The sequence below is a fragment of the Python bivittatus genome, unplaced genomic scaffold, assembly GCF_059951505.1.
Source record: "Python bivittatus isolate LINGU-HERP-01145 unplaced genomic scaffold, Pbiv_v1 ctg000840_np1212, whole genome shotgun sequence".
Taxonomy (NCBI): domain Eukaryota; kingdom Metazoa; phylum Chordata; class Lepidosauria; order Squamata; family Pythonidae; genus Python; species Python bivittatus.
The window spans coordinates 13,609,083-13,637,058 of NW_028277113.1; the positions used below are offsets into that span (position 1 = coordinate 13,609,083).

At 39.9% G+C, this 27,976-nt stretch overlaps 1 protein-coding gene across 1 annotated transcript; it reads left to right on the forward strand.

Annotated features, from left to right (window-relative positions):
• Window positions 1-889: 889 nt before the first annotated feature.
• LY86 (lymphocyte antigen 86) lies at window positions 890-27,172 on the forward strand. The gene is made up of 5 exons (XM_007434109.3): window positions 890-1,069; window positions 14,567-14,653; window positions 17,291-17,419; window positions 25,146-25,198; window positions 26,684-27,172. Exons 1-5 carry the CDS (start codon window positions 946-948, stop codon window positions 26,765-26,767), a joined length of 477 nt encoding a protein of 158 aa, XP_007434171.1. The 5' UTR covers window positions 890-945; the 3' UTR covers window positions 26,768-27,172.
• The last annotated feature ends 804 nt before the right edge of the window (window positions 27,173-27,976 follow it).

The window sequence follows — 27,976 nt, forward strand, 5'->3', positions numbered from 1 at the left end:
TAATGACCACAATAGGGACTGGAAAATTCCGTTAAACGGGGCAGTCATTAAGCAAGGCATCACATAACTGCACTTAATTTTACAACATTTTTTGTGATGATTGTTAAGCGAATCAAGCAGTCATTAAGTGAATCATGCAGTTCCTCATTGATTTTGCTTGCTAGAAGCCGGCTGGGAAGTTTGCAAATGGCGATCACGTGACCCGGGATGCCGCAACCGTTGTAAGCGCGAGCTGGTTGCCAAGCACCAAAGCAGGGCCATTGCAATGGTCATAAGTGTGAGGACCGGTTGTAAGTAGCTTTTTTCAACACCATCATAACTTCCAACGGTTATTCAGTAAATGAATGGTTATTAAGTGAGGACTACCTGTAATACAACTGCTAGGACCACAAGCTATGGTGAGCAGCATATCTTGATGGGAGTCCTGCCTGGAGCTTGGAGCTTTGCTGGGAGCTCAGTAGTAACTAAAACAATCACACTGAAGCAGCACCTCATCCCCACTAGAGTAAGAATGTTAGGAAAAAGGCAAAGGTTGTATGCTACTTTACAGACTTAGAGACTTTTGTTTGAGCTAGGTATTAAAGGACTAAGTATTAAAGACATATTTACATGGCAACATCACCCTGCAAGTCCTAGATGAGTGGAGAGCAATAGTCTGTGGTGGGGGAAGTTGTATGCTATAATAAAGCATTTTGCTATGCTCTGGTGTGTCCAATCCTTGGAAAGCAAAGAACCAGCATCTTTCTATCTTAACATAGACTTGAAGCATAATGAGAGGCCCATCTTTGGATTCTTCATTATTAGCAGAAAGAAGTATGGAACTGAGTGCAGAAAATAAGTAGTGTGGCATTTCTGCATTTATCAGAAGGAGGAAGTAGACAGGCTAACTTTCAAACCCTGGTGACAAGAAAGGCATCATTACATAGATACTCCTCCACAGAGACCATGAAAGCGTTCAAGGTTGTTCCTGTCCTCCTTTTGCTGATTTATACCGCTGCCAGCATCACCAGATGGCCTACACACACAATCTGCAAGAACAATAATTTGGAAGTAAAGTACAGAAGCTGTGGTGAGACCTCATAGTTCTGTTTAACTTCTTATTATGACCTTGTTTTTGTACTAGCAGCGTAGTGCGGTAGATTGTGCAGTAGATTGTTTGTGAAATGTATTTGATATTTCAGGTCCTCTGCAAAATGTTTTGTGTCTCTTGCTCCAGTCCAGACATGTGTATCTGGCATTTGTATATGTATATTCATTTCTTCCATGTCATTCAGAAACCAATCATTGTTCACCAGCCTTCCACAAGCCTCCAGATCTGTTTGATTACAACTTCCATCACCCACATCATAACCAAGCCTGCTGAAGAGGATGGAGTTTGCAGTCTGGAGGACACTAGCTTAGGAAAGGCTGACATACACAAATAGTTATGTATAGCACTTTTCTCCCTCCACTGAAATGAGAGAGAGAACATTATGTGAATTCCAGCATGTTTCAGAACATCTGAACCAAGACATATCACTTGATGAAGACAAAGATCACTGGATTGGGGCAGTTCTTTTTCAGCACATTCAATTTCCACTGGACTATAAAAATATTAATGACATGATTATATATAATGGTAACAGAGAATAAATACTATATTAGAAACCTGCTCAGTTTAACTTCATCATATCTTCTCCCAGTCTAACATTTCAAGCAATGCTTGAAGCATGTCCATTTTTAATAAAGAAAATAAACTCTGATCTAGTGAATGGAGGTCTAACACAGATTCATCCTACGCTAACCAACATCCACCCCAAATAGCTTGGAATGGTAAGAATCCTGATTTCTCTGTCTCCTCCCCCATCTTCTTCTGTCCCTACCTATGTAATAAACAAGGCACTGGAGACATTTCCCCAAGTGGTGCAAATCTGATCTTTTCTCTCCCTTCCCTTCTCACTCAGCCTAACTCAGGTTTAATGTGCTACTCAGGAAGGAACCATGTTGCCAAAAGTGGTCACTGGGTTCCCCCATGCAGTGGGATTCTTAGATCGGCAGTCCTTCCCATAGACAGTTGGTTCTTCCAATCTGCTGGCAGAGAAAAGGAGCAAGCACCTCTGAAATGGATGAAAATGAATGTGCTTGGCAGTGCTCCTTTTCAGCTTTACAGCTTGACTGGCCCTGTGCCTCAGCTGCTGCACTGATGCGAGGGGGATAAAGGGAATGAGCTTCACAGACATCTCATTCATATGAAGCACGTGATATGAAAAGTGATCAGTGGCAGATGAAGCCCCAAGTGTTTGTTTTTTCAAATTCATCCAAACACAAAAGCTGCCCTCTGTGAGTTTTCCTCCTTCCCTGAAGCTCAGGCACAGCTTTACACCTCCACGGAAATTAAAACAAAAATGAAAAAACAGTGAGGGACGCAAGGAGTAAATAAATATTTGGAATGAATCAATTCCTAGGAGACAAAGTCAGCTTTCAATGATTATAAGTGGATCTCCTGTAGTAGAAAGGAATAGTCACAGGACTGTTCAGGAGGCAAAATAGAGAAGGCTGCTTTTTATGAGTCAAACTATAAGTTCATTTTAGTTTAATGCTGTCTACTCCATCTGGCTGTATCTTTCCAAGGTAATATGTACCTGCAATCCATTTTTGAGAGACCTCAGGGATTGACGTTCTACATGAAGCCCAGCTGTTCCATCGCTAAGCTGTGGCCCCAACTCAGAATAAGAGCCATTTCTCATCAAGGAATCAAACCTTGATCTCATGCAGGCCACTATATTACTAAGAAAGAACAGATAACAGCAGTAACAGATATAGGCATATTAATGTTTTTTTTTCCCCCACAGCAAACTCATTCTGTTCACACAGTGGGTCTATGCACAAGCCCTTGGCTCATTTACAAGTAATAGTGACAACTACAGCTGTTAACAGCTATTCTTTTTGTATTATTCCCTCCTCCAGATGCCCTAGAGAAAGGAGAGAACAGGAAATCAGGCTTCTATATATCAACAATTTTGTCTTTAGCTGAAATGTCATCTAATTCAAGCAAATGCAATCTTATGTTCATTGACTTGGAAACAAGTCTCACTGAAATTCATGGGATTATTTCTGAGTAAACATGGTTAAGCTCAAGCTGTACATGTTTTTGAAAAGTGTTAGCTAGCCAGAGGCTGTCTTCAGAGAGTTGGGCATTTGTCCAATATAATAGATTTAACTTGGGGACTCAGTGTTCCTTATATGTAAACATTGCAGTGGACTAGGGTTTTTTTAAAGTATTTTTTAAACTTTACAGATTGGGTACTACATACATAAAATGCACAAACTGACTTTAAAGTATCCTTCAATTTACTATTTGATGTCATTTGTTTTATTTTTTAATCAGTGGGCATTATCAGAAACTTACTGGCTCTCTGTTTGCATACTGAGTTTATATTTGACCTTTCAACCAAACAGTGTTAGTCAAGGTGACTAGCACTAATAAAAATAAAATGCAAAAAATACTCCATTTTAAAACACAATAAGAAGTGTTTGGGGTTTTTTTTAATTAAAAGCCAAAAATTAAACCATTTCAAAACTTCACTCAGCTAATTCACCAAAGGCTGGTCAGAACAGGGACAGGTCCACCTGCCACAAAGTGACAGTCAAGACAGCTTGCTAATAAATCACTTTTAAAAAAAAGCTAGAAGCTGGTCTTCCCCAATCTCCAAATGTATTAGAATCGCAACTCCCCAAATTCCCACCTGGCCCAGTCACTGTAATCCCAGCAGTTCTGGGGAGAAGCAGCAGAAGGTGGTTAGAAGTGACAGAAGGCAAACCATTAGCATGGTATTTCATACCTATTTCAAAATGATCTTCCAGGAAAATTTGTTGCTGATCAGGCCTCTGCTAAGGCAAGTCTGGATGACTTTTTGGTGACCAAGGGCCACATTTAACAATTAGAAGGGGGTTGACAGCTGCAGAATAGATATGGCCACACGTCAGTCATGTGAAAGGAGTTGGGTTTGTTGAGAAATTGGTTTTTCAAGTGGGATGTGCAAATTTTAGAGCTTATACTGCAATTTTCATGCCTCAGGCCATTTCCACCCAGTCACTTATAACATTTTTCAGATTCATCCAGTTAATCATTGAGGAGATATAAAGCTTGTCTGTCCCTGTTATGTTATTTTGGCACAATAATGGTTGGCTGGTTATAGAAGACACTGTAAGTGACTAGTGGGAGGGCATCTATTATGTTGTCTCAAAATAGTGGGAAATTGGGGCTTCAGCAATCATCATCACAGGTGCTACAAAAAGGTCATAGATTGCTCATTCCTGAATTAAGGAGATATATAAAAAAATAAGTCCTATACTTCTGAAGACAAGTGATTTCAGGAGAATCACATTCAGAGCAAAAATATCAGTGGAAAGAGAGGCAGGATACACCACCAGCAGCACTTATTTTTCTCCATATGGATAGTAAGTCTTGCATTTGGTACTCTGTTGCAGAAAAAGCAACATGAGAAATCTGTGTGAAATGGTATTTACCCCAGCCCATGACCCATATTTCAGCTCACAAAGAGAATCTGCTTCATCACTAGTGTTCTCAAGGTAAGACTCTAGGGTAGAAATCCAGAGTCCCACTTAGCAGAATGAGCAGGAGGGCTTCTAATGCAGCAAAGCAGGTTTCCCATATTTTGGAATTATAATGAAAGTAATAACCATTAAAAGGGACTACTATGGTAACCACACATTCTTTATAGAGAATATCCTTCTCTTTGAAGGACTGTCAGAAAACAATCCTCTGTTTGGAGGTGTGTTGAATATGAAGGGCTGTTCAGACCACTTTAGAGATTGGTGTTGTTATGTACTATTGTGTCATAGCTGACTTCTGGTGCCTCTGCGGATAACAGCTCTCCAAGCTGTCCTGTCTCTCACCACATTATGCAATTCTTGCAGGTGCATTTCGATGGCTTCCAGTACTCTGTCCATCCGCATCATGCATCTGTCAGCATCTTCTCCTTCTGTCTGTAGTTGCATCAACTCTTGCGATGTGCCTGAAGTATGATAGTTTTTGTTTCATGTTCCTCATTTCCACTTAGCATTCTGGCTTGCTTTCCTCTAGTACTGAATGGTTGATTCCCTTGGCTATCCAAGGAATACAAAATAGCCTTCTCCAGCACCACAGGTCAAAGGAGTCAATCTTCTTCCTCTCCATGCCTTACACCCATGCATCATAACGGGGAATACCATTGAGTCAACCATTCTAACTTTTGTCTTGATTGAAATGCCTTGAGCTTTCATGAGCTTGTATAGCTTGTCTCAGTGCCTTTTTGTCCATTGTTGTTCTTCTCTAAATCTCTTTTGCCCATCCACCTTCATTATCAGTTCTGGAGCCTAGAAAAGATCCAGAACCATTACAATGGAGAGGAGTTGGCTTGAAGTGGTCCATCAACAGTGGATACATGAACAGCAGGCACCCAGTACAAATCACCTTCCCCACTATGGAGAGATGCATTATATTTCTGTCTAAATCACAGACACACAAACACATACATACATACATACATACATACATACATAGTCATTTATGATTTCTAAATATATATACCTATGACTATATAAATCAGAGTAATTATTTCTGGTGTACTTATACATAAAAATTAACATTGATTAGATTTATGTAATTCCTTGACCATTTTGTGTTCAGAGAGGTATCTTCCCTCCCCCCCCCGATAGGAGACAGGCAGCTAGTTTATACCACTCCATAAGACAGTTAAGCTCACTATCTAAAAATCATCTAATTTCTGAATCTGATTTTCTTTTTAAAAATGGGGAGGCTTGGAGCTGCCAGAGCTGCTATGTTTTCCCCATAATGACTGGGGAACATTATGGCTGAAAGAGAGTTGAACTCACATTCCCAGTCCACATTCCCCTCTGTCCTCACTGTACTAGGCCAGTGCTCAGAGTCTAGGCCTAGAGTCATGTATGTGAGATGAGTGGCTATATAAATGGAATAAATAAATCTTTATCAGAAGGAGATTTATCACAAAGTTCTTTCTCTTAAGTGATTACCTCTAAATTGAGGAAGTTGTCAAGATGTACAAATAATGGCAGGATGGATGCCTTTGAAAACTAGCCTGAATGTTAGTCCTTGCTTTGGAAGAGCTATTTGCCTAGAGGATTTCACCCCTTTTTGTAATATTTAAACAGGCTCCTTTCTTTTTTCTTTCTTTCCCTGTTTCCTTACCTCTCCCCCTTGCCTCCCTTCTACCCATTTTGTTCTTCCTTTCCTTTCCTTTCCTTTCCTTTCCTTTCCTTTCCTTTCCTTTCCTTTCCTTTCCTTTCCTTTCCTTTCCTTTCCTTTCCTCTCCTCTCCTCTCCTCTCCTCTCCTCTCCTCTCCTCTCCTCTCCTGTCTGCCCTGTGCCACAACCTCCTTCCTCTTCTCCCATCTCCATCCTGATAGTTTTTCTTCTTTTTGCTGTTTCCCCTGGAGGGACAGGAGTGAGCATGAAAAAGTTCATTTGTATGTTTCTCTGTGTGAGTGTGGTTGAGGCACAGAGGGATCAATTAATGTTTCAAATGAGATATCATATTTTACATATTAAAATTAATATGTAATCATTAATTGTAATCACTAATTATTCATTCAATTAGCCAGTTTGTTCATTTTTGTCCTGGGCCTGTGCTTTTTAAAAGTGTGGTTTCTGGAAGGTACATCTCCAGGACTGGTATAAACTGGAGTTGGCAACCCTACGTTGACAAGGTAGAGTTACTGGGAATAATTGCTCAGAACTTTTGCTTGTGTTTATCATGTTTTTCTCTCTGCTCTTGTTTTGGGGAGGAGCATCTTCAATTCAGGTTCATCTTCCTTTTGGCAGATCAGGTCACAGATCTTTCTAAAAAAAACAAACCAAACCACAATTGATATATGCAGAGGAACATAGAATCCAGGCTCATCAACTATGGTGACACTGACCAAGAAAACACAAACCAGGGAACTAGTACATTGTCTTTCCCAGAGGCTGTGGGCTTAGATTCAACTCTGTCATTTAACATGAAGCATAACCCAGTGCTATTTCCAGAAATCGACATCATGGCAGCAAGAAGAATAATATCCATAAGCTTCAAGGTTTGAAAATGGCTCCCAAATACCTCTTTAAGAAGAGTCAGCAATAAAGACTGATTAGGCACCAGATGGTTTTACAGATCATGTGAGACACAAATCAGACTGTGCCAGTACATGACAACTTACAAAGCCCACAGATATCTACTGACACACAGGATGACATCAGATTAAATGGCTGAGGGTCCTACTTTAGAGGAGATAGATCTTTATTTGAAGAGCTGTCAGAGACAGCATACCTGGCCACCCTAGGTGGACAAAGACTGTAGGATGGTAGCCCTATTTCTTTTGAAACCAGACACAGAAGCTTCGCATTCATACAGGCAACTGAAGGACATGGTTTAATGTAAGCGCAAGACCCCACTGCAGACTTCTGTGAGAGAGGTGGCTAAATTCTCATGCAAGATTTAAAGGCTATCATCAAGATTCAGTTGCAAAACAGAACACACAGAGACCCAACTTGTCTTTATTAGGAGCATCTGTTGGGATTACTTTCTTTCCTTGTAATACTTATATGTCATCCTTACTGACTAAACTGCCTCTAAAAATGAAAAAGGATTTTTTTGCATTTGGTACAGTAGCTCATAGATACATCTGTTTAGTGACAGCAACAGTCACATGATTGAACCACAGTTGCCTGGTGCAACCGTGGCTAAATAAAGGGTGGGCCATCATGAGTGAACTTCTTGCCCATATGGTCCCTCCTTTTGTCACAGGTCACACTGGAAGGGGGAGTCAGCATACTGATTCAGAAAGAGAGGCGTCCTTGAACCCAGCAGTATTGTTTACCCTGGTTGATAGCTACCTCTTCATTTTTACCAGAGAAGTCAGGACTGAAATAAAGATGATCTTGTTGCAAAGAAAACACTTTATAAATGTTGTACCATCTCAGACACAGCTGCTGCTAAGAAAATAATTCACTGAGCTCAATGCCTGAAGTGGCACGGTCTTCCAGATTCAATATGCTTCCTTCCTCAAAAGGAAGTAGAGGAAGAAGAAGAGAGAGACACTTGGTAGTTGCCTACAAACAATTGTAGATATTGGGCTTAGTGGTTTTATTGGGGTGAAGAACAGTGTACACAAGTAACAGTGGTTGTTGAAGTAATCAGAATGAGAAACGATGCCTTCTTAAGTTGGGACACAAAGAGAGGAGAACAGAAACAGAAGTCTAAGCTGCCAGGAAGTAAGTTCTCAGGAGAGTTTATTTTATTCATTCATTGATATCCAGAATTGGAGCAGTATCTGAGAGTTTTGGGCTGAGAAGCCAATTTAATTTAATTTTATTTAATTAAAAAATAAAATAGTTTTGCATTGTGGTTTGCAGGCTTCATGTTATTTAAGTATCTTTTTTTCTGGTTTGGATTTAGAGAAATGCTTTGCTATTGTGGCAAACCCTGTTTTAATCCCCACTTGTTTTTGTTTTTGTTTTTTAGTTGCAGCAGTATTTTCAACAATATTGTTGAAATTTTATGATTTATAGTTTACTGTAACTAATAAATAAAATAACAGGTTTCCTGTAAGCATATACAGTCAGGTCCAGAAATATTGGGACATTGACACAATTCTAACATCTTTGGCTCTATACACCACCACAATGGATTTGGAATGAAACAAACACAATGTGCTTTAACTGCAGACTGTCAGCTTTAATTTGAGGGTATGTACATCCAACTCAGGTGAACAGTGCAGGAATTACAACAGTTTGCATATGTGCCTCCCACTTGTTAAGGGACCAAAAGTAATGGGACAGAATAATAATCATACATCAAACTTTCCCTTTTTAATACTTGGTTGCAAATCCATTGCAGTCAATCATAGCCTGAAGTCTGGAACGCATAGACATCACCAGACGCTGGGTTTCATCCCTGGTGATGCTCTGCCAGGCCTCTACGGCAACTGTCTTCAGTTCCTGCTTGTTCTTGGGGCATTTTCCCTTCAGTTTTGTCTTCAGCAAGTGAAATGCATGCTCAATGGGATTCAGGTCAGGTGATTGACTTGGCCATTGCATAACATTCCACTTCTGTCCCTTCAGAAACTCTTTGGTTGCTTTTGCAGTATGCTTTGGGTCATTGTCCATCTGTACTGTGAAGCGCCGTCCAATGAGTTCTGCAGCATTTGGCTGAATGTGAGCAGATAATATTGCCCGAAACACTGCAGAATTCATCCTGCTGCTTTTGTCAGCAGTCACATCATCAATAAATACAAGAGAACCAGTTCCACTGGCAGCCATACATGCCCACGCCATGACACTACCACCACCATGCTTCACTGATGAGGTGGTATGCTTAGGATCATGAGCAGTTCCTTTCCTTCTCCATACTCTTCTCTTCCCATCACTCTGGTACAAGTTGATCTTGGTCTCATCTGTCCATAGGATGTTGTTCCAGAACTGTGAAGGCTTTTTTAGATGTTGTTTGGCAAACTCTAATCTGGGCTTCCTGTTTTTGAGGCTCACCAATGGTTTACATCTTGTGGTGAACCCTCTGTATTCACTCTGGTGAAGTCTTCTTTTGATTGTTGACTTTGACACACATACACCTACCTCCTGGAGAGTGTTCTTGATCTGGCCAACTGTTGTGAAGGGTGTTTTCTTCACCAGGGAACGAATTCTTTGGTCATCCACCACACTTGTTTTCCGTTGTCTCCCGGGTCTTTTGGTGTTGCTGAGCTCACCGGTGCGTTCCTTTTTTTTGAGAATGTTCCAAACAGTTGTTTTGGCCATGCCTAATGTTCTTGCTATCTCTCTGATGGGTTTGTTTTGTTTCTTCAGCTTAATGATGGCTTGCTTCACTGATAGTGACAGCTCTTTGGATCTCATCTTGAGAGTTGACAGCAACAGATTTCAAATGCAAATAGCACACTTGAAATGAACTCTGGGCCTTTTATCTGCACATTGTAATTGGGGTACTGAGGGGATATCACACACCTGGCCATGGAACAGCTGAGAAGCCAATTGTCGCATTACTTTTGGTCCCTTAACAAGTGGGAGGCACATATGCAAACTGTTGTAATTCCTACACCGTTCACCTGAGTTGGATGTACATACCCTCAAATTAAAGCTGACAGTCTGCAGTTAACGCACATTGTGTTTGTTTCATTCCAAATCCATTGTGGTGGTGTATAGAGCCAAAGATGTTAGAATTGTGTCGATGTCCCAATATTTCTGGACCTGACTGTATACTGTCTTCTCAGAAAAAGTGGGCTTTTTTATTCTTTTTTTCTTTCCATCTTGTTGGTATTCAGAGTTGCTGTTATAAACTGGTCACTGGGACATAAAAGTTTAAGAAGGAAGCAGTCTAGTTTAAGGGGCCTAGATCAGTCAGTACTGTACCCTACACAGTTCTATCATTCAGTAGAGGAAAACAGGCTATAAGCTGCTTCAGCTAATCCCACTGTTTCACCCTGTCCAATGATAGGGCTGTAAGTAACTCTTGTTTTGCACAAATGAAATGTGCTTCCAGTTCTAAGTTTTAAAAACGCAGGATATGTGTGATTGCTATGAGAAATTTAGGGAACACTGGTTGAAGGCAATATATTTCCTAAGCTGGCATACAATGGTGAGAAAACACTTTAGCTGTGATATTTAAAAAAAAGAAGAAGTCTATAATCATTTCTACACCAGGGCTGTATTAATTAGAGGGTATCTTATTTAAGTCTTTGAAGGCAGAAAGCACAATGGAAGTGCTAAGAATTAGTCTATTGAGTGTTCATTTTTAATTCTGTTCTACTACTGTAGCATGAACTTGGAAAAACAGGAGCTAAAATGATTCACTGCCTTGCCATTATTTAACTGTTCCCAGGAGTGAAATAGGGAAAGGCCAAAAGTATTGATGTACTCTGCAGAGTAATGGGATCCCCACCCCCATCCCAAACTATGTGAACTCAACCAGATCAATGTCTGGAAACATATGCAATTAATCTACTGGAGATTGTTTTCACAAAAATAATTTAAAACAATAATTTGTTAGAAAATTATCAACTAACTGTCCAAAAGTATTGAACCAGGAATAGCATGGGAATACGAGAGAATGGGGAAAGGGAAAATGAAATGTTTCATTTGTGATACCAATATGGTAGTTGGGGCCTATTGTCCCATTGTTATCATAGAAGCATCAGATATCTATTGTGTAGGATTTCCACCACTTGGAAAAACCTACTTGTTTAGGTAAATGGCTAAGACAGAATGTAAAGGAAGAATGGGCAATTCCTTAATGCATAAAGACTGACAACTCTAGTTTTACAATTGAGGATTGCTAAGGAGAGGATTATCAAGGCAGGGATATAACGTCAAAGTGGATAGGGCTTCTGGGTGAAATTTAAAAGCATGAAAATAGCAAAAACAAACCTCCAAGGCGTTACTACTGTGAAAGTAAATCATTAAAGATAATTCAATTGTAGCAATTTTGCAGAATTTTGGTAATATAATCAAAAAGGCCTCAGTGACCATAAGGATGCTATGTAATCTATGGGAGTCCCATCCCTAACTAATTAGCTTGGTGATTTGCATGGCTAAATAAATTTTGCCAAGATCAGTCTTCATAAATGGAGATTGGGTAATATGGTTGAAGAGATGTTTGATGGGTTATCAGGAACCAGCACTGAATGCCACAACCATGGCTGGTAAAGTATTGTACTTTGCAAAGAACTTGTATGTACAAATGAGAGTGAGAATAGTATAATGGTCAAGGTGTCAGACTGGCACCAAAGAGTTCCCGGTTCAAGTTTAGCTTCAGCCATGGAAGTTCATAGGGTGATTTTGAAACAGTCTTTTAGCTCAGCCAATCTCACTGGTTGTTATGGTGAAAAATTAGAGGAAGGAGTGCTATGTACACTGCCTTGAACTCATAAAGGAAAGGCAGGATATACATATAACAAATAAATAAATTTGATTTGATTTGGATTTGCAATATAATTCAATTCAGTCTTTCCATTTCAAACAGGAACATCAATACAGTTTGATTTAGACATCTGAATTGCTTTGGAAACAATGTTTCTAGAGACAGAATCTAGGATCAGAATACCTGATTTGATTCAGATCAACTTGCTAATTCTGTTCAGAAATCTACTTCAGTTTAGAAATTCAATCAAATTGCCTTTGAATTGAATTACCAAATGAAATATTCACCAATGGACGTTTTTTAAAAAATACACACAACAATATATGAGGTGGGAGATTTTGTAAAGCAAGTGGTTCTGAAGAAAAAGGTCTAATTTGGATTCTGGGGGAAAAAATAACAGAATTGGAGAATGTGGATAGACAGAAACCTGGAAATTCAACAGGGCTGTCTGTTTCTCAAATGTGGAGGGGAAATGAGAGGCTGAAGTACAGCATCATTTTCTCCTGGGAAAGGAAGATAAACATTTTGACTGTGAGAATTCAGGATGTGTACATTTTCACTCTGCAGATGGATTGATGGATGAGTGGATAGAACATGGTAACTCTCTAAGCAGTAAACTGGACCTTTTCCCCCATCTGTGCATTTTCCTGCGCAGCTTATTCTGCACCAAAGGTTATTGGAACTTGTGAAGCAATAAAGAGGAGTTTTATAGCCTGTGTAGAGCATTTTCCCTTTATCAATTCATTTACCCCCAACAACCTGCTAATCAGATAACTGGTAAAACAGGGATGGCAGACAAGTTAGACATCAAAGGACCAAGTACACCACCATCAACATCTATTATTTTAAGAAGATGACAGAATGATTATATCAACTGGCTGCCCTAAGCTAAGGCCATAATCATGTGTGCCATCAGCTGCCTGCACAAGACTCAAATTACCCAAACCAGCATCACCATTAGAAGGAAAAGAAAACAATTGCACAGACTGAAAATACACATGCACCAATTTGCCACGCTCCTTTTTCTCTCTATCTGAAAATATACCAACCAACAGAATACCAACTGCTGCACATCTGTTCCTGTGGCAGGAAGAAAACTAATTTACACTTGAAGACCCAGTGCAGAGGCTGAGCAAATGCAACTATGCTCTGACATGTGGCACCTGTAGCAAACAAGCACCCTTTATAGACCTTTTCCTATACTGTGCCATCTGCCTGCATGAAAAGAAAAAGAGGAGAAATGCTTTCATGCAAAGTCAAATAACTCTAATGTGAAATAGGCTGAGGACGAAAAGGGGAACTGGTAACCCAGAAAAGAGAGGTCAAGATGCAGTTTCTTTGGTGTTACAAAATGGTTTCATAACCTACTTAGGATATCTCAGTGACGATGGGATTGCAAAACAATTGTCAAAGCCGTTCAAGGAGCAAAATATATTAAACAGTGCTCAGTTACCACATAATGATAAAACAAAAACAAAACTGATTTTGAAAGATAGAGAGGGAAACACAAAGGGTTACTATTCCTGTCTCCTTACAATATATATCTTCCTTGTTTCCTGTGGCTTTGGTTTGATCATCAAAGCATAAACTTTTATTTAAATAGTTTCTTACAGAGCAAGTACATCTATTTGTGAGATCTGCTCACAAGGCATAAAGAAAGCTTCTGGCACAAAAAGTTACATGTGCTAGGGCTGTTTTCAACTATCTAATGAACATGTTGTAAAATATAGCATTGGTGTTGTTGCTGACTATTTCAGGGCTCTTTCTCTTTGTTCACCCTATGTGCCATGTAGCCACAGTAACAGCCACTCATTTCAAACAAAATAAGGCTTCTGGGTGCTACAAAATTACCTGCACAGTACTGTCCATGTGCAAAGGGGAATGCCACAGCACCCTTTGTCACTGTGTGTTACGTGGACATGTCTGCTAAAATTAAACATAGTATCTTCTTCTCCATACAGTAAGAGGAAAAAAAGCTACAAAATATATAGGTATAATACTATTCTGCATAAGTGAGTCAGAGAAATTTCTGCTACAAGAAATTTCTGCTATATTTTTGCTATATCAATCTGTGAGATTGACCTTTACATCTTTTTTTCTTTCTGTGGTGTTGATTCTTAAAGGGTAGTCTGAGAGGGTCAACTATCACTGGGGGCTCTGCCAAAAAAAAATTGAGGAAGAGGTTGGAAGGTTGGAGGGTGTCTTTGGTGGCCTCATCACATCCTGAAGAAGCAAGGTGCTTCCTGTTTAAATTTCAACACTGGCATTGCAGAAGTGGCATTTCAGAGCAGAAAGCTGCAAAGAAAGGTCTAGCCTTCCACACTTGCTTCTACTCAGGAAGCTCGGTTGCTTAATCGAGTCATGGTGTCAAGAGGACAGGGGCCACAGGGTTTTGAATTTCCTTCCCTGTTGAATCTCCCCAGGCAGAAAGCACAGTGATCCACAGAGAACACATCTACAGGAACTGTGAGGATGATCAAGCAGAAACCAAGTTTAAGAAAAATCCTTCTAATGTTTTCTTATCTATACTCTTGTATAGATAACAACTGTTATCTATACCATTATCTATACTGTTGTAACTGTTATCTATACTATTGTAAAATCAATCACTTGTGACTTGTATTATATTTTTCTCCACAGATCCTCTGCAAGATCTTGCTTTGGGTGTTGACAGTTGTTCCTATGTACCAGGCATAGTTATTAACATCCGAATAGCAACTATTTTAAGTAAGTGTAACAATTTCCTGCTCTGTAGTGCTGGGCTCCAGTACAAGTGGGCAGTCCTTCAATGGTTAAGATAATGCCTTGTGTTCTAAATTAAAATTATCAGCTACAAATTATTTATTTATTTATTTTATTATTTATTAGATTTAGGTACTGCCCAACTCCAAAACAATTCTGGGCAGGTCACAAAATCAAATAGAAAACAGAATAAAAACACAATACCATACAAATAAACAGATGGCATCCAGTTGGTCCATATAAACATGTACAAAAACCTCATCCACCAAGGGGGCCCAATCTACCCTAACCCAAGGCCTGGGAGAATAGCCAGGTCTTCAGGGCCTTCTGGAACATGATCAAGGTGGGAACCACATGGATCTCAGGGGGGATCTCATTCCAGAGGGCAAGTACTGCAATAGAGAATGCACATTTCCTGGACCCTAATAGATGGCATTGTTTAATCAAAGGGATCTGGAGCACACCAACTCTGCCAGCCAGCACTGGCCAGGCAGAAACCATGGGATATTTGCCTTGCTGAGTGAGCTTAATTTTGGAAAGGCATAGACTGGTACTCACCCTGCTAGATTTGTACTTCTTATAAAGTTATAACTGCCCCATATATTACAGTACATGCCTGCTCACTTGCTGATTACTTAGCTGAAGTTTCAGTAACAGACTTATGATGAATTAATGTTACATGACTTATTATTAAGGACATTTCTGATAGGAAACTGTGCCAAAAGCTGTTTCCAGAAGCAACACTGATGTCAGCAGTGAATATTTTCCTACATTCCCTGTGGCACCTCATGGGCGGTAGGTTGTAGGATAACGAGGTTCAAAGCTCAACCTATCTAGAAGATCACAGATTGTTCTCCCTTGGTATAAACCACAACTGCAGATATGACCTAACAACATTTCTTTTGTGATTCCCCCAAGCTTTAATTTAGGAAGGCCTTAAGACTCACAGTAGTTTAGGGAATCCATTTCATTCATTAAAACACCTGAAACCCTCTCCCCAAGCAGCTCAGCCCTGCTTATTTTTGGAGTTCAGTCTTCAACATATTATGCAAACTCTGAGCCTATGGATGTTGTACACCTGTAGTGTAAGATAACAACAATCTTTAGGGGAGGAAAAAATCTGTTCAATTGTGATGCTGTTGGCAGACATACAGTTGGACAGAGAGGGTCAGTTGTGCATTACCTCCTAACACTGTTTGCACCCAATTCAGCCTATTAAAATCTGAAATTAATGTCTATTTTTACTAATTTGTTTAGTTAAGCCATGTTTTATAGGGTGGTTAGGATCTGGACAAACATAATATTTTTTTACACAACGCATAATCAAACTTTGGAATTTGCTACCCTGAAGTGTGGCACTGGCTACAAGCTTGGCTGGCTTCTTCAAAAAAGAGTTGGAACAGTTCATAGAAGTCATGGAGATCAATGGCTATTCGTCTTGATGGCAGTGTGACTGCCTCTGAAGGCCATCTACTGGGAGATCAGTAGGCTTCCTTGTGCAGTTGCTGGCCATTGTGAGAACAGACTGCTAGACTAGATGGGCCAGAAGTCCTAGAAGTCTGATCTAGCAGGGTACTGCTTATGTTCTTATGTTCATTATCATGACCTTGACCTCACGAAACCAGAAAATAAAAGATGGTAATGATTTGCTTCTGAGACACTTAAGAAACTAATTAAAACACAGTGTTCCCAGAAGAGGTTTCAAGCTATGGTAGGGTTATTGTTATAAGAGGTGCAAAAATTCAGACAACAATTACACCTCAGCAAAGTGTTAGAGTTTTCTGTATCTCTTTGTGCTATGTAATAGTTACATCTGGATTTTTGGAGTCCAGATATGGTACTCCTAAACTGTAATTCCAAAGAAATATCTCTGACTGCCCCTGTCTTTGGATAATTCCAGTTCTGAGTTATAGCCACTTGGAGGGAATCCTACTTCTTCACCAGACCAAGTTTGCAAATTACAGTATAATAATATAAAGGTGCATTATAATAATGAACAGCTCCCCGTCAGGTGAAAAGTTCTCCCACCCTCCCTCTTTGCTATCCATGAACTGGATTCTCAGTTTCCTAACCCAATTCTGGTGAAGATCTGATTAATGTATTGTCACAGGCTCAGAGCAGAAAATAAGAAAAATGAACAAGGCACTAAAAAGCTTGGAGAAAGAAATTTGTGGCTGTGACCTCATCCTTAGACCTGCCAGATTTCCAATCATAATTTTTAGATCCAGCCATACTCTTCCCCCGACTTACCAAATTTCAGTTTTGTTCAACTCTGTGCTTGCAAGAATCAAATAAGTTTTTAAGCCAGTCTGAGCTCAGACTGTAATTCTGTCCCAAGCATGAAACTTACTAAAGATGGATCTTGTACTTGTTGGCTCAAAACTAAAGTCCCACTACATTCAATGTAGATATTTTTCTCAGAACATTGAGCATAAGTGGGAATGACAACTTGCTTTAAATTTGGGAATTTACAATACGTGAGGCATATTACATAAACAGCATTTTGCACACACATGCATTCTCTCTCATTCTCTCTCTCTCTCTGAAAAGTACATTAGCACAGTGGCAAGGCCTTGTTCCCGTGTACTTTCTCATTAGATTCATACTACATCTATTCTACAGGGTACACCATCAATGAACTCTCTGTGGATATCAGTCTTATTCTTAATGGACAAACTATACCAATTTACGCCAAACAACTTTGTGAGCAAAATCACCCAGAGTTTCAATTCTGTGGAAAGAAGAAAGGAGGTAATTTTATATATATTTATATATATAGTAGTGGTTCTTAAAGTGTTTGATCTGATTACCCATTTTCTTGGTCTTGAATAATGTCATTACTCCCACAAAAAAAACAACAACTCTGCTCTTTGAGACAAGCATCTTGGCAGTTGCAGCTCCAAACTGGATCCTCGACTCACAAACAAGCTATTACAAATTGCTCCATTATCCCCAGGATATGCCCTTACCCCTATCACAGGAGGGTGTGCTTACCATTCTGTAATATTCATTCATTCATTCATTCATTCATTCATTCATTCATTCATTCATTCATCATATTTATATAGCCGCCCTTCTCACACAAGGTGACTCTGGGGGCGTTCAACAATTAAAAAATAAATACATAAAAACAGACATAAAAAACTGTAAAAACACACAAAATAGGAGAGGATGAAATTAATAAGGGAGCCATCGTAAAATCTCCCCAGTCCCCTGGGAGCCCCAGGCCTGTTCACATAACCAGGTCTTGAGGGACTTACAGAATGTTAAGAGGAATGGAGCTCTCCGGGGGGAGAAGATTCCACAAGGCGGGTGCCACAGCAGAGAAGGCCCACCTCCTGGGAACCGCCAAATGTAATTCTCTAGCAGACAGGATCTGCAGCATGCCTTCTCTGCCAGATCTGATGGGATGGGCAGATGTAACTGGGGAGAGATGGTCCCTCGGGTAACCCGACCCCATGCCATGAAGGGCTTTAAAGGTCAAAAACAGCACCTTGAATTGGACCCGGAAGCAAACTGGCAACCAGTGCAGCTCACGAAGCAGAGGTATAACATGTACCACCCTAGGAGCACACATAACTGCCTGCACCACTGCATTTTGCACCAACTGAAGCTTCTGGATACTCTTCAAGGGCAGCGCCATGTAGAGTGCATTACAGAAATCCAAACAGGAATGACCAGGGCATGAGTGACAGTAATTAGGTCCCTCTGATCAAGGAATGGGCGCAACTGGCACACAACACGAAGCTGTGCAAAGGCCCTCCTAGCCACAACTGCCACCTGCTCTTTGAGCAGGAGTCATGAGTCCAGGAGGACCCCTAGATTGTGTACAGGGTCTGTCTGGGGCAGTGCAACCCCATTCAGTCCAAAGATGGCATAACTCTAGCATCAGAAGGCCCCAGAACCCACAGCCACTCAATCTTGCCGAGGGTTCTGGGTTGAAGTTGAAGCCTGTTGTTCCCCATCCAGACCCTCACAGCCTCCAGGCACCGGGATAAGACCTTCACAGCATCATTTAATTCACCAAGGGCATAGATGTATAATTGGGTATCATCAGCATGGCAATGGATGAGCTCACCCAGCGGCCTTATGTAGATGTTAAATAGGAGGGGGGAGAGCACTGAACCCTGTGATATCCCATAGCAAGGGCCGACGGCAGGATCTCTCCTCCCCAACCACCACCGACTGGAATCAGCCCTGGAGGAAGGAGGTGAACTGACACAACACAGTGCCGCCCACCCCCAATCCTCTGAGCCGATCCAGAAGGATACCATGGTTGATGGTATTGAAAGCCACTGAGAGGTCAAGTAGGGCAAGGATGGATGCACAACCCCCATCCCGCCTCACCAGAGATCATCCAAAAGCGCAACCAATGCTGTTTCCATCCCATACCCAGGCCTGAATCCCATCTGAAAGGGATCCAGATAATCTGCTTCATCCAAAGTCCTCTGAAGCTCTTGCACAACTACCTTCTCAATCACCTTCCCCCAAAAATGGGAGGTTAGATACTGGACAAAAATTGTCCAGCATAGTGGGGTCTAGCGATGGCCTCTTGAGGAGGGGGTGAACCAAAGCCTCCTTAAGAGGTGAGGGAACAACCCCCTCACTCAAAGATGCATTTACCATCACTAGAGCCCACTCACACAATACCCCCCGGGCTGTTTTCACAAACCAGGAGGGGCATGGATCTAAAGAGCAGGTGGCTGAGCTCACAGCCCAAAGGACCCTGTCCACTTCCTCAGGTCCAACAAGCTCAAACCGTTCCCAGATAAATGGCTGCTATAATGCTTTGTCATTTCAGAAGTCTATTTAGAAACAGTCCTGGTTTCTGAATGCTTGTTTTTTTCACTCAGGTTATTGGAAGTTGTTTTTCTATTTTGCTGATTGTGTTTTATTCCTGGATCTTATATAGGTGATTTTATGGATTGTGTTATGTGGTGGTTATATTGTCTTTGTTACATTTTTATCCCATCTTATTCAGAATCACTTCTAACAAAAAATAGCCTGGAAGCTCTGTAAATAAATAAGTGAAATGAAAATGTTTTGTAACAAATTTCAGATAGACACATATATAAAGAAATATTCTCCAGACAAATCTTGTAGGCAAAAATATTAGTTATAATAACTATTGTTTAAGATTTGAGCATGAAAGTTCCATGTGGCTCCTTAGTTTGACCATAGGCAACTGAAAGGAATATGTAATACCCGTAAGCAAAACAGCATTCTATGTCATGATCCAAGGGAATGTCACATTTGGACAATATTGTGGTGATTGAAAACCTATTACGCTAACAGCATTCAGTGAGGAGAATGGAAACATCCATTCACAAAAGAGAAGTATCAGTCAGCTCAGAGGAACCCATGTTTACCAAAGATCTTCGGGGAGGGGAAGCCCTAAGAATAGGGAAAAAGCCAAAACATCCCAATCATGGTTGAGCAGGAATCACAGAATGCTGGCTGACTGAGGCAGAAGAACCCCAACCAGATGGGGAAGTGGAATGGTATATACAGGATGAGCTCCCACCTACTAGTTATATCGCAGTGATGGTTATTGATCTCTTTAGCACCAACAACATAAAGTGTGGTAAACAGAAAAACAAATAGTTCATCTCTAGAGCTAACTAACCCGAAAAAAGAGCAGGACCAGAAAACAGAGAGCCAGTTTGTTGTAGTGGTTTAAGGTACCAGGCTAGATACTGGAAAACTGTGAGTTCTAGTCCCACCTTAGGCAGAAAGCCCCTGGGTGATCTTGGGCCAGTCACTCTCTCTCAGCCCGAGGAAGTAGCAATGGCAAATCACTTCCAAAGAACCTTGCCAAGAAAACTGCAGGGACTTGTCCAGGCAGTCTCCAGGAGCCAAAAACTGATTCAAAGGGACAAAAAACGAGAGAGAAAGAGAAGATAACATTGATAAACTGAAAGCAATATCTGAGAGAAGTTAGGGCACTGAAAGTATAAGCTTTGGTCTATTTTCATATTTAGAAAGTTGGGGAGGAATGCTTGTTAATAAAAAGATAGAATCTCCCTTGAGTCAAATAGCATCTGTGTTATTTTCTTAGCAATGATGTAGAACTGATTTGCATTACTGCCTTGCAGGATATTTTTCAGCTTCCTATTCTTGGGCTTTCTTGATGGTGTTCCTTTCAAATACTACCAATTCTGACCCTACTGAGCTTTTTCCAGATCAACCAAAGTTGGATAAGTGCTGCTCCCTTTTCTACAGAATGTGTGCTAATTCTCTTGGAGTCATATCTGCTACTTGATTTTTTGCCCCAAATCAACGGAAAGGAGTAAAAATAAAAGTAGGGGCAGGGGACTCAGATGCTTATCTCTGATAAAAGTAGCTATAGCCCAAAGAAGGCTTTAGAAACAGATTTAGGAATTTAGGTTAGGAATTAGAAGTCCACTGCTGGCCCAAACAGCTGATTATCACCACCTGTTCTGCTTAATAATTCTGTTTCACATATATGAATACATGGATAGTGCAGCAAATGAGAAATAAACATCAGGTATAGCACAATAAGCTAATCAAACAGATTGAAAAGTGTCTTAAGTCTCCCATGCTGACATCTTCATCAGGATCATAATCATGAATACAGTGCTGTAAGCTTCATGCTGATGCAACAATCCATCCACTAAGATGTGCTTTGAGGAACAGCTAACACAAAGTTTATATGGCTCGAAGATATCAGACAGAATAATAGCCAAATGCCACCTAAGCAAGCAATCATGTAAATTATGGAGATGAGACTGATGACAAACTTAAATTCTCATGTCCTTACAAATCTCCTGGACAGCTGTCTCATTCTGATGAAGTACTTAATAAAAACCTGTAGAGAATATAAGAGAAAGGGAATCCATTGCAGAACCCACACAAACAGTTCCTTATGTAGACAAGTAGAAAGCCAAGTTCTTTTATTGTTTGTTTGTTTGTTCAATTTACATAGCTGCCCATCTCACATACGTAACTCTGGATGGCTTACAAAGTTAAAAACAAAAAACAAAAGAAATACAAAAATAACAAAAAAATATAAACACAAAAACAGTAAAACAGAAATAACGATTAAAACCATGAAAATATAATCAGCAGGAAAACACAGTCAATACAGCCCTTTTGCAGGCTCCACACCACCACTACCAGATCCCCAGGCCAGATGGCAGAGTGATGTCTTCAGGTCCTTCTGGAAGACCAGTCAGGTCAGGACTAGTCTGATTTCAGGAGGAATGATGTTCCGGAGGGCGGGTGCCACAGGAGAAAAAGCTCTCCCCTTGGGCCCCATCAGATGACATTCCTTTGTGGAAGGGACTTGCAACATGCCCTTTCTGCTGGACCTGATGGGATGGGTAGTTATGATTGGAGAGAGTCTCTCAAATAGGGAACGCCTCGATTTTACGGCTCAGAAGCCCTGAATCTTCAAAAGGAAAGGAAACTGTAATGAAGCATATTATGAAATAAAGCCATATCTGATTGGATTACATGAATCAGTTGAAGATAGAAAATCTTTATTAGGACCATAAAAACTAATAAATGCAGTACGTTTATTAAAATATTTAGTCACAAATATTTCTAAAAATCCTTCTGGATTATTTATTGTTCTGCCACAAATTTTGAGCACTCATTCATCAGAATTACTATAAACCTAGCAGATTTTGAATCTCCATCAGTACATACTAGACAACCCATCCCCTGGATAAAATAACCTTCTCTTTGGGAAGAATATGAGTTTATTTTAAAAAAGCAACTTTAGGTCTTATCGTACCCAGTTTGGTAAATATCTGCCTCCTCTTGGAGACACGTGTAACTTACATGAAACTTACAGAGATATCACATTAGACTGAAAATCAATTATAACATGCACAGAGACATTATTTCCATGATCAAGGGGAAAAAAGAAAAAAACGTTAGCTACCATAAATTTTGAAAAAGTAGAAAACTGACAAAATATAACTATAATGAGGGGAAAAGATGCTGTCAGGGTCGACCCAGCCCCTCCTCTGAGGTCCTTCAGTTCTGTGGTACCCGCGCCTGGGGGTGAACAGCACCTGGGAAATTAGGTCCCTTTGTTGCTGCCTCCTCCGCTTCACTAGAAACTGGTTTCTCCCTCCACACAGTCCTCTGGAGAGGATTGAAGGGGAAAGGAACCAAGGAAGGATTGAAGGCCAAACACCAAGGGGAAACAAAACGAGTCAGGAGCTCAGCCAAGCTGAGGCTGATGACAGAAGGCCACCAGTCAGGACTGAAACAAAACATAAACTTTCTTAAAGGTACCCAAAGAAAGTAAGCTTCCACTCACACAACACACAGTTTAAATACAAAAACCCAAATCCAATTTTAACTAAACTAACTTTCAACCTTGCCTGAGGCCACCCCTCATCCGGGACTCCATCCAGCCCCTTCACCAAAGCCCCACCAAAGTCTTCCCGCCAAAACCTGACAGAACCCTGGGAGAATTCTGAGAGTTGAAGTCCACACATCCTCAAGCTGTCAAGGTTGAGAAGCACTAATCTAAGGCATCAAATATCTTAAAAGTCCCAACATTTATGATCCAAATTGTCTGCTAAGGTTTTTATCTACATAAATTCAGCCAATTCTAAAAGCCATAATGTCATGGGGAGAGCACTTAGTCCAGATTAAATTCTGCCCGATCTATTAGCTGGCTTCATCCTGCACAGCAAGATGTACGCTATTCCTTCAAGCAAGGAAGATTTTTGTTTTCTCTGTCTTCTTAATTGTGGACACATGATAAACATGTGTTGGCCAGTATTTTAGATGAGAAAATTTTCAAGCAACAAAGCAATCAAAAAATAAGGAGACTGCCACTTATTCAGGAGAGATCTGAAGTCATAACTTCAGCACTTCACCATATTTGAACATCTTTTTTTTTTTTTTACTTCGGATGTAAATCAGGTAATTATGACTGGAGATTTCAATAAGATTTTAGATCATAATTATATCGTAACACTAAATCTAATTCTCATATATGGAAAGTACTGCAATATGTTGGAGTTTTTATTTATATATCTGTCAACTCCAAAATCCTCTGCAAAAAGAATATACTTTGTTTTCAGCTCCACATTAGAGCTTTGTTTTCAGCTCCACATTAATTACTCACAATTAGACTAGTTACTCCACATTAGAGTTACTCACAATTAGATAACAATGTCTGTTATCTCACCCTTTAGTTGAATTGATTAATAAATGTAGTATAGATACTATTGCTATATCTGATCATCATCCAGTATCAATATAAATTACTACAAAAAAAAGTTGTCCCAATTTTTCTGGATGGCCTGTAAATATATAATTATTAAAAGATCTGTTTTTTAATCAAATTTTTATAAAATAGAAAAACAGTTTGAAGAATTTTTTTGCCATTTTTTGATTGTTTCAGATGCCTTTAAAGTATACATGAATAGTTGTACTATTATTCTTCCTTTATGGAAAAATTAAAAATCAAAAAGTTAAACAAGAGCATTTGTGGGGGGGAGGGGTCTGAACACATATGCAGCATGACCTACACCAGAATTATAAACAGCTTTATGACTATTAAACAAGAACCTAATTCCCTCTATGCACTTAACAGAATATTCATTGAATCATAGAAGGCAAAGATAATGGGAATAGCAAATTATTAGTCTCTTGGTTGAAACAGTTACAACAATGCAATATTATCTCACTATTAAGGAAGCACAGGGTAAATTATGTAAAAATTCTGACTCATTTTGTCATTCATCTGTTTAGAAAACTAATCCGCTTAGGGTTGATTTGTTTTTTTAAAGCAATATATGTTTGCAGTCTTTAAGTTACCTCAGAATATTCTGTCAAACCCCACTTTTTGTCAGTGGCCCTTTTATGACTCTACTTCTCGTCACCTACATTTACTATGTTTATGTTTGTTAGTTTTTCATTTAAGGGCTAAAGGCAGCATACAGACCTCTCCCTAATTATATTTTTCTCCATATACCTCATCTTGGTAAGGCTACTGCTCTGGCCATTGCAGTATGCTAATGGAATTAGGGCATCAGCTACAGAGGACCCTAAATATATATTATCTGAACCCCTTCCAGGAAGAGTTCAGTCCTGGGCATAGGGAATTATAGTGGAATCAGTTAGAGGTGGGCTATTGGCTGCGACTTGAAAAACAAACTGCTGTAAATAGAACATTATTTGTTAATAAATAATATTATTAACCTTTAAACCATTCACAAAGAGGCAGGTACAGGTTATAAAATTCAGCAGCTCATTATTGTAGCGAGCTGAAGACAGCGTGCCAGGTCTGTGTTAGAATAGTAACTTTGCACTTAAGTTAATTACTGAGCAGAGATCTATTCTTGGTTTCTATCCAAAAGAGTAGCTGTGTTTCTGTGTGTGCATGTGGCATGTTTTAATCATGGGGGTTATGCATGTGTTCATTGTGTAAAATAGTTTCTGCCTCACCCAGTTTTCTTGCTCACCACTGGAAATGTTTGTTTTGCAGAATATATTTACTATGAAGGGCCTGTCTCCCTGAACATGGAAGGCATCCCACAAGTAAGTTTTTCCTAATTCTTTCTAAAATTTTGTGAAAGAAAAACATTATTTGTGAAACATCTAATAGGTATAAGTAATGCTACTATTATTTATAAATGAATGTACTGGAGAAGTAAGAGAATGGGGTTGTTGCAATATTATCTAGTAAAATGTCATACATAAGGATCATGTATTCTCGTATGATATCCTGGGAGAAATTGATATAGTCGCTTGACAACTGTGCAGGATAGAGTACACAGCCTGGACTCCCAGGATTATTTGAGAACTAGAGATAACTGTTACTACAGTACCTTGTAATTTCTAATGTGACAAAAGGAGAAAATGATTAAAACACCAGAGGAGAATCATTAACAATATTAAGTTTCAATGTAAATGAAACCAAATCAAATGTACTGTAGTTCTTGTCTAGGCATGTTTGAAGCAGAGCTCCAAGCACAGCACTTGATGACAAGTAGAATTCTTGGCTTGAAAAAGGAAGACTGGTTGGAAATTTACATTAGAATATGGCCATAATAAGAACAAGCCAGACTAAAGAAACAGTTGGTTTGATCAGCAGAGCTCTTCATATACTCTTAATTTAGGAGATCACTGAAAGCGTATGAGCAAATGATTTAACTCTCTAATGCAATTGTGGAGAACTTATGTTGACGTTGAACAAGTCCCAGCAGTGACAACTAACATGCCCAGTGGCAAGGGAAGCTGGGAAGTTTAGTTCAGCAGCATTTGGGAGACTCCCTGTCCTCATAAGGGACGGCAGTTAACTTTAAATTGCATGCAATGAAAAATAAAACAGGAAGAATTTTGTTTGTAGAAAGACTTGTGCAGACAGGTGCTTGTGTGAAATTAAATATATAGAATTATCAACTTTATTTAGGAAATTATGATACAAGAAGGAGGGAGAGAAAAAAGCAGAAACTGCATGTGGTGACAGCCCTGAGAATATCAGCCTCTTCAGGAGGAGAATGTTACGTAGAAATGAAAGAAGCAAGAATTTCTAGGCAAAAGTGCAGAAACCATCTGCTAGCCGTCATTAAATCTATTACCCCAACGACCAATAGGTATTTTAAGGTTTATAAGGTGCAGAAACCCAGGGGATGCAAATGATGAATCTTCAGACACCCATCCACAGATCCATCCCTTTGCTAAAGCCAATAACTTAGTCTTGTTTTTGCCTGTGAATTTACTCCAAGAACAACCTTGGAGCCTTCAAGAGATTATGCAGCAACAGCAAGATGAAAAAAGCACTTTCACCCAGCTAAGAAAATCTAATCTTATTGGTCTCTCACAAGTCATTTGAAAGTCTTTTTTCCCAGTTTATTTCAATGCCAGCCTCAGTGGCAGGATAGCTTTTGACAATTGCCATATAACGGGTTATTTTGACCAACTCAAAGCAACAGCCACAGTAACGTTCCGGAAGAGAAGCAGTAGCTGCCATAAACTAATTAATTCCTTCTGAACATATCCCTTCTTTTCTTTTTCTTACAGGGAGAATTTAATATATCTGCGCAGCTCTTCAATGAAAACCGTAACACAGTTGTTTGTGCTGATTTTTTTATCAGGAATCGCTGAGAAGATGCTGTTTGTTGCTTTTTGAGCTGGTATTGCCTAGGCCAGTGTTTCCCAACCTTGGGAACTTTAAGATGTGTAGATTTCAACTCCCAGAATTCCCTAGCCAGCATGCTGGCTGGGGAATTCTGGGAGTTGAAGTCCACACATCTTAAAGTTCCCAAGGTTGAGAAACACTGGCCTAGACAGTGAAAATCAGCCTAGGCTTGAGAAGTTCGAGGAGAACCCATTTCAATCTACCCATTATAATATACTGAAACAATGGAAAAAGGAGATCTGGTGGCTGATTGAGTTCAATTGCTTTTAAAGAAGTTGCACGACCCTGATATATTCCAAAGGATTCACCGCACTACATTTAGTTTTACTTTCTGTAAGACTATGCTTCCTTTTATTAAACATTTTGTTAAAATCAAAGACCGTATATTTGTGCCTCTATTAGGTCCATTCACAACAAATTAATTTCCCGCAGAAATTCCCTTTCCAAATTATTCTTCTCCAGGAGATTCATTTTCCTTCCATCTTCCATCCTCATCAAAGCAAGACTGAACACCCTTTTTCCTGTTCCTCAATCAGTCCAGCTCAGGTTCAGCATCTGGGATTTATGCAGGGGCATCCAGGGGGTGGTCAAAAAAGTCAAGATGGCGGCCACAATTGTGTAGTTGAGGCTGCCATCTTGATTTTTTTGACCACGCCACCACCACAGACAACCCTGCATGGGGCTGGAAATGAGTCTTTTGGAGAAGTAAGAAAGAAGGTGATCCACAGGAGCCTGCGGCATTATGCTGGAAACTTCTTGCGCTGAAAAACAAGGCTTGGACATAGCAAGCTAATGAAGCCACAAATGGGCAAGTGCTGCTATCCACAGCCAGCTGGATTAATAAATGAGCAATTTTGCCCTCACCCTCTTCCAGGAAAAAAGACCAAGAGCCCATGTGGCAAGCTGATCTCATCTGGGCTGGATGGCAGGGAATGCCATTTTGGAAATTCACTGCAATGTTGTGCGTTCTCTGAACATGCTCCTCTGCCAAGAGATCAGCTTAGTCAGATGGAATGTTGTCATTTGCTGCAGGAGAGGTGGGGGAACTACTCAGTTTTGTTCCCCTTTTGTTGTGAGGTTTCCTGAGTTGAACAAAATAAGAATTCAACTCTGGTTACTTCCACACGCAATAGCTACAATTCAGTATCTTGTCTCATTAATAAATATATCAGCTG

Coding starts and splice junctions, on each gene's coding strand:
- LY86 (XM_007434109.3), top strand. CDS start 946: ATGAAAGCGTTCAAGGTTGTTCCTGTCCTCCTTTTGCTGATTTATACC. Junction 17,420..25,145: donor CTGTGGAAAGAAGAAAGGAG/GTAATTTTATAT, acceptor TTTGTTTTGCAG/AATATATTTACTATGAAGGG. Junction 25,199..26,683: donor ACATGGAAGGCATCCCACAA/GTAAGTTTTTCC, acceptor TTTTTCTTACAG/GGAGAATTTAATATATCTGC.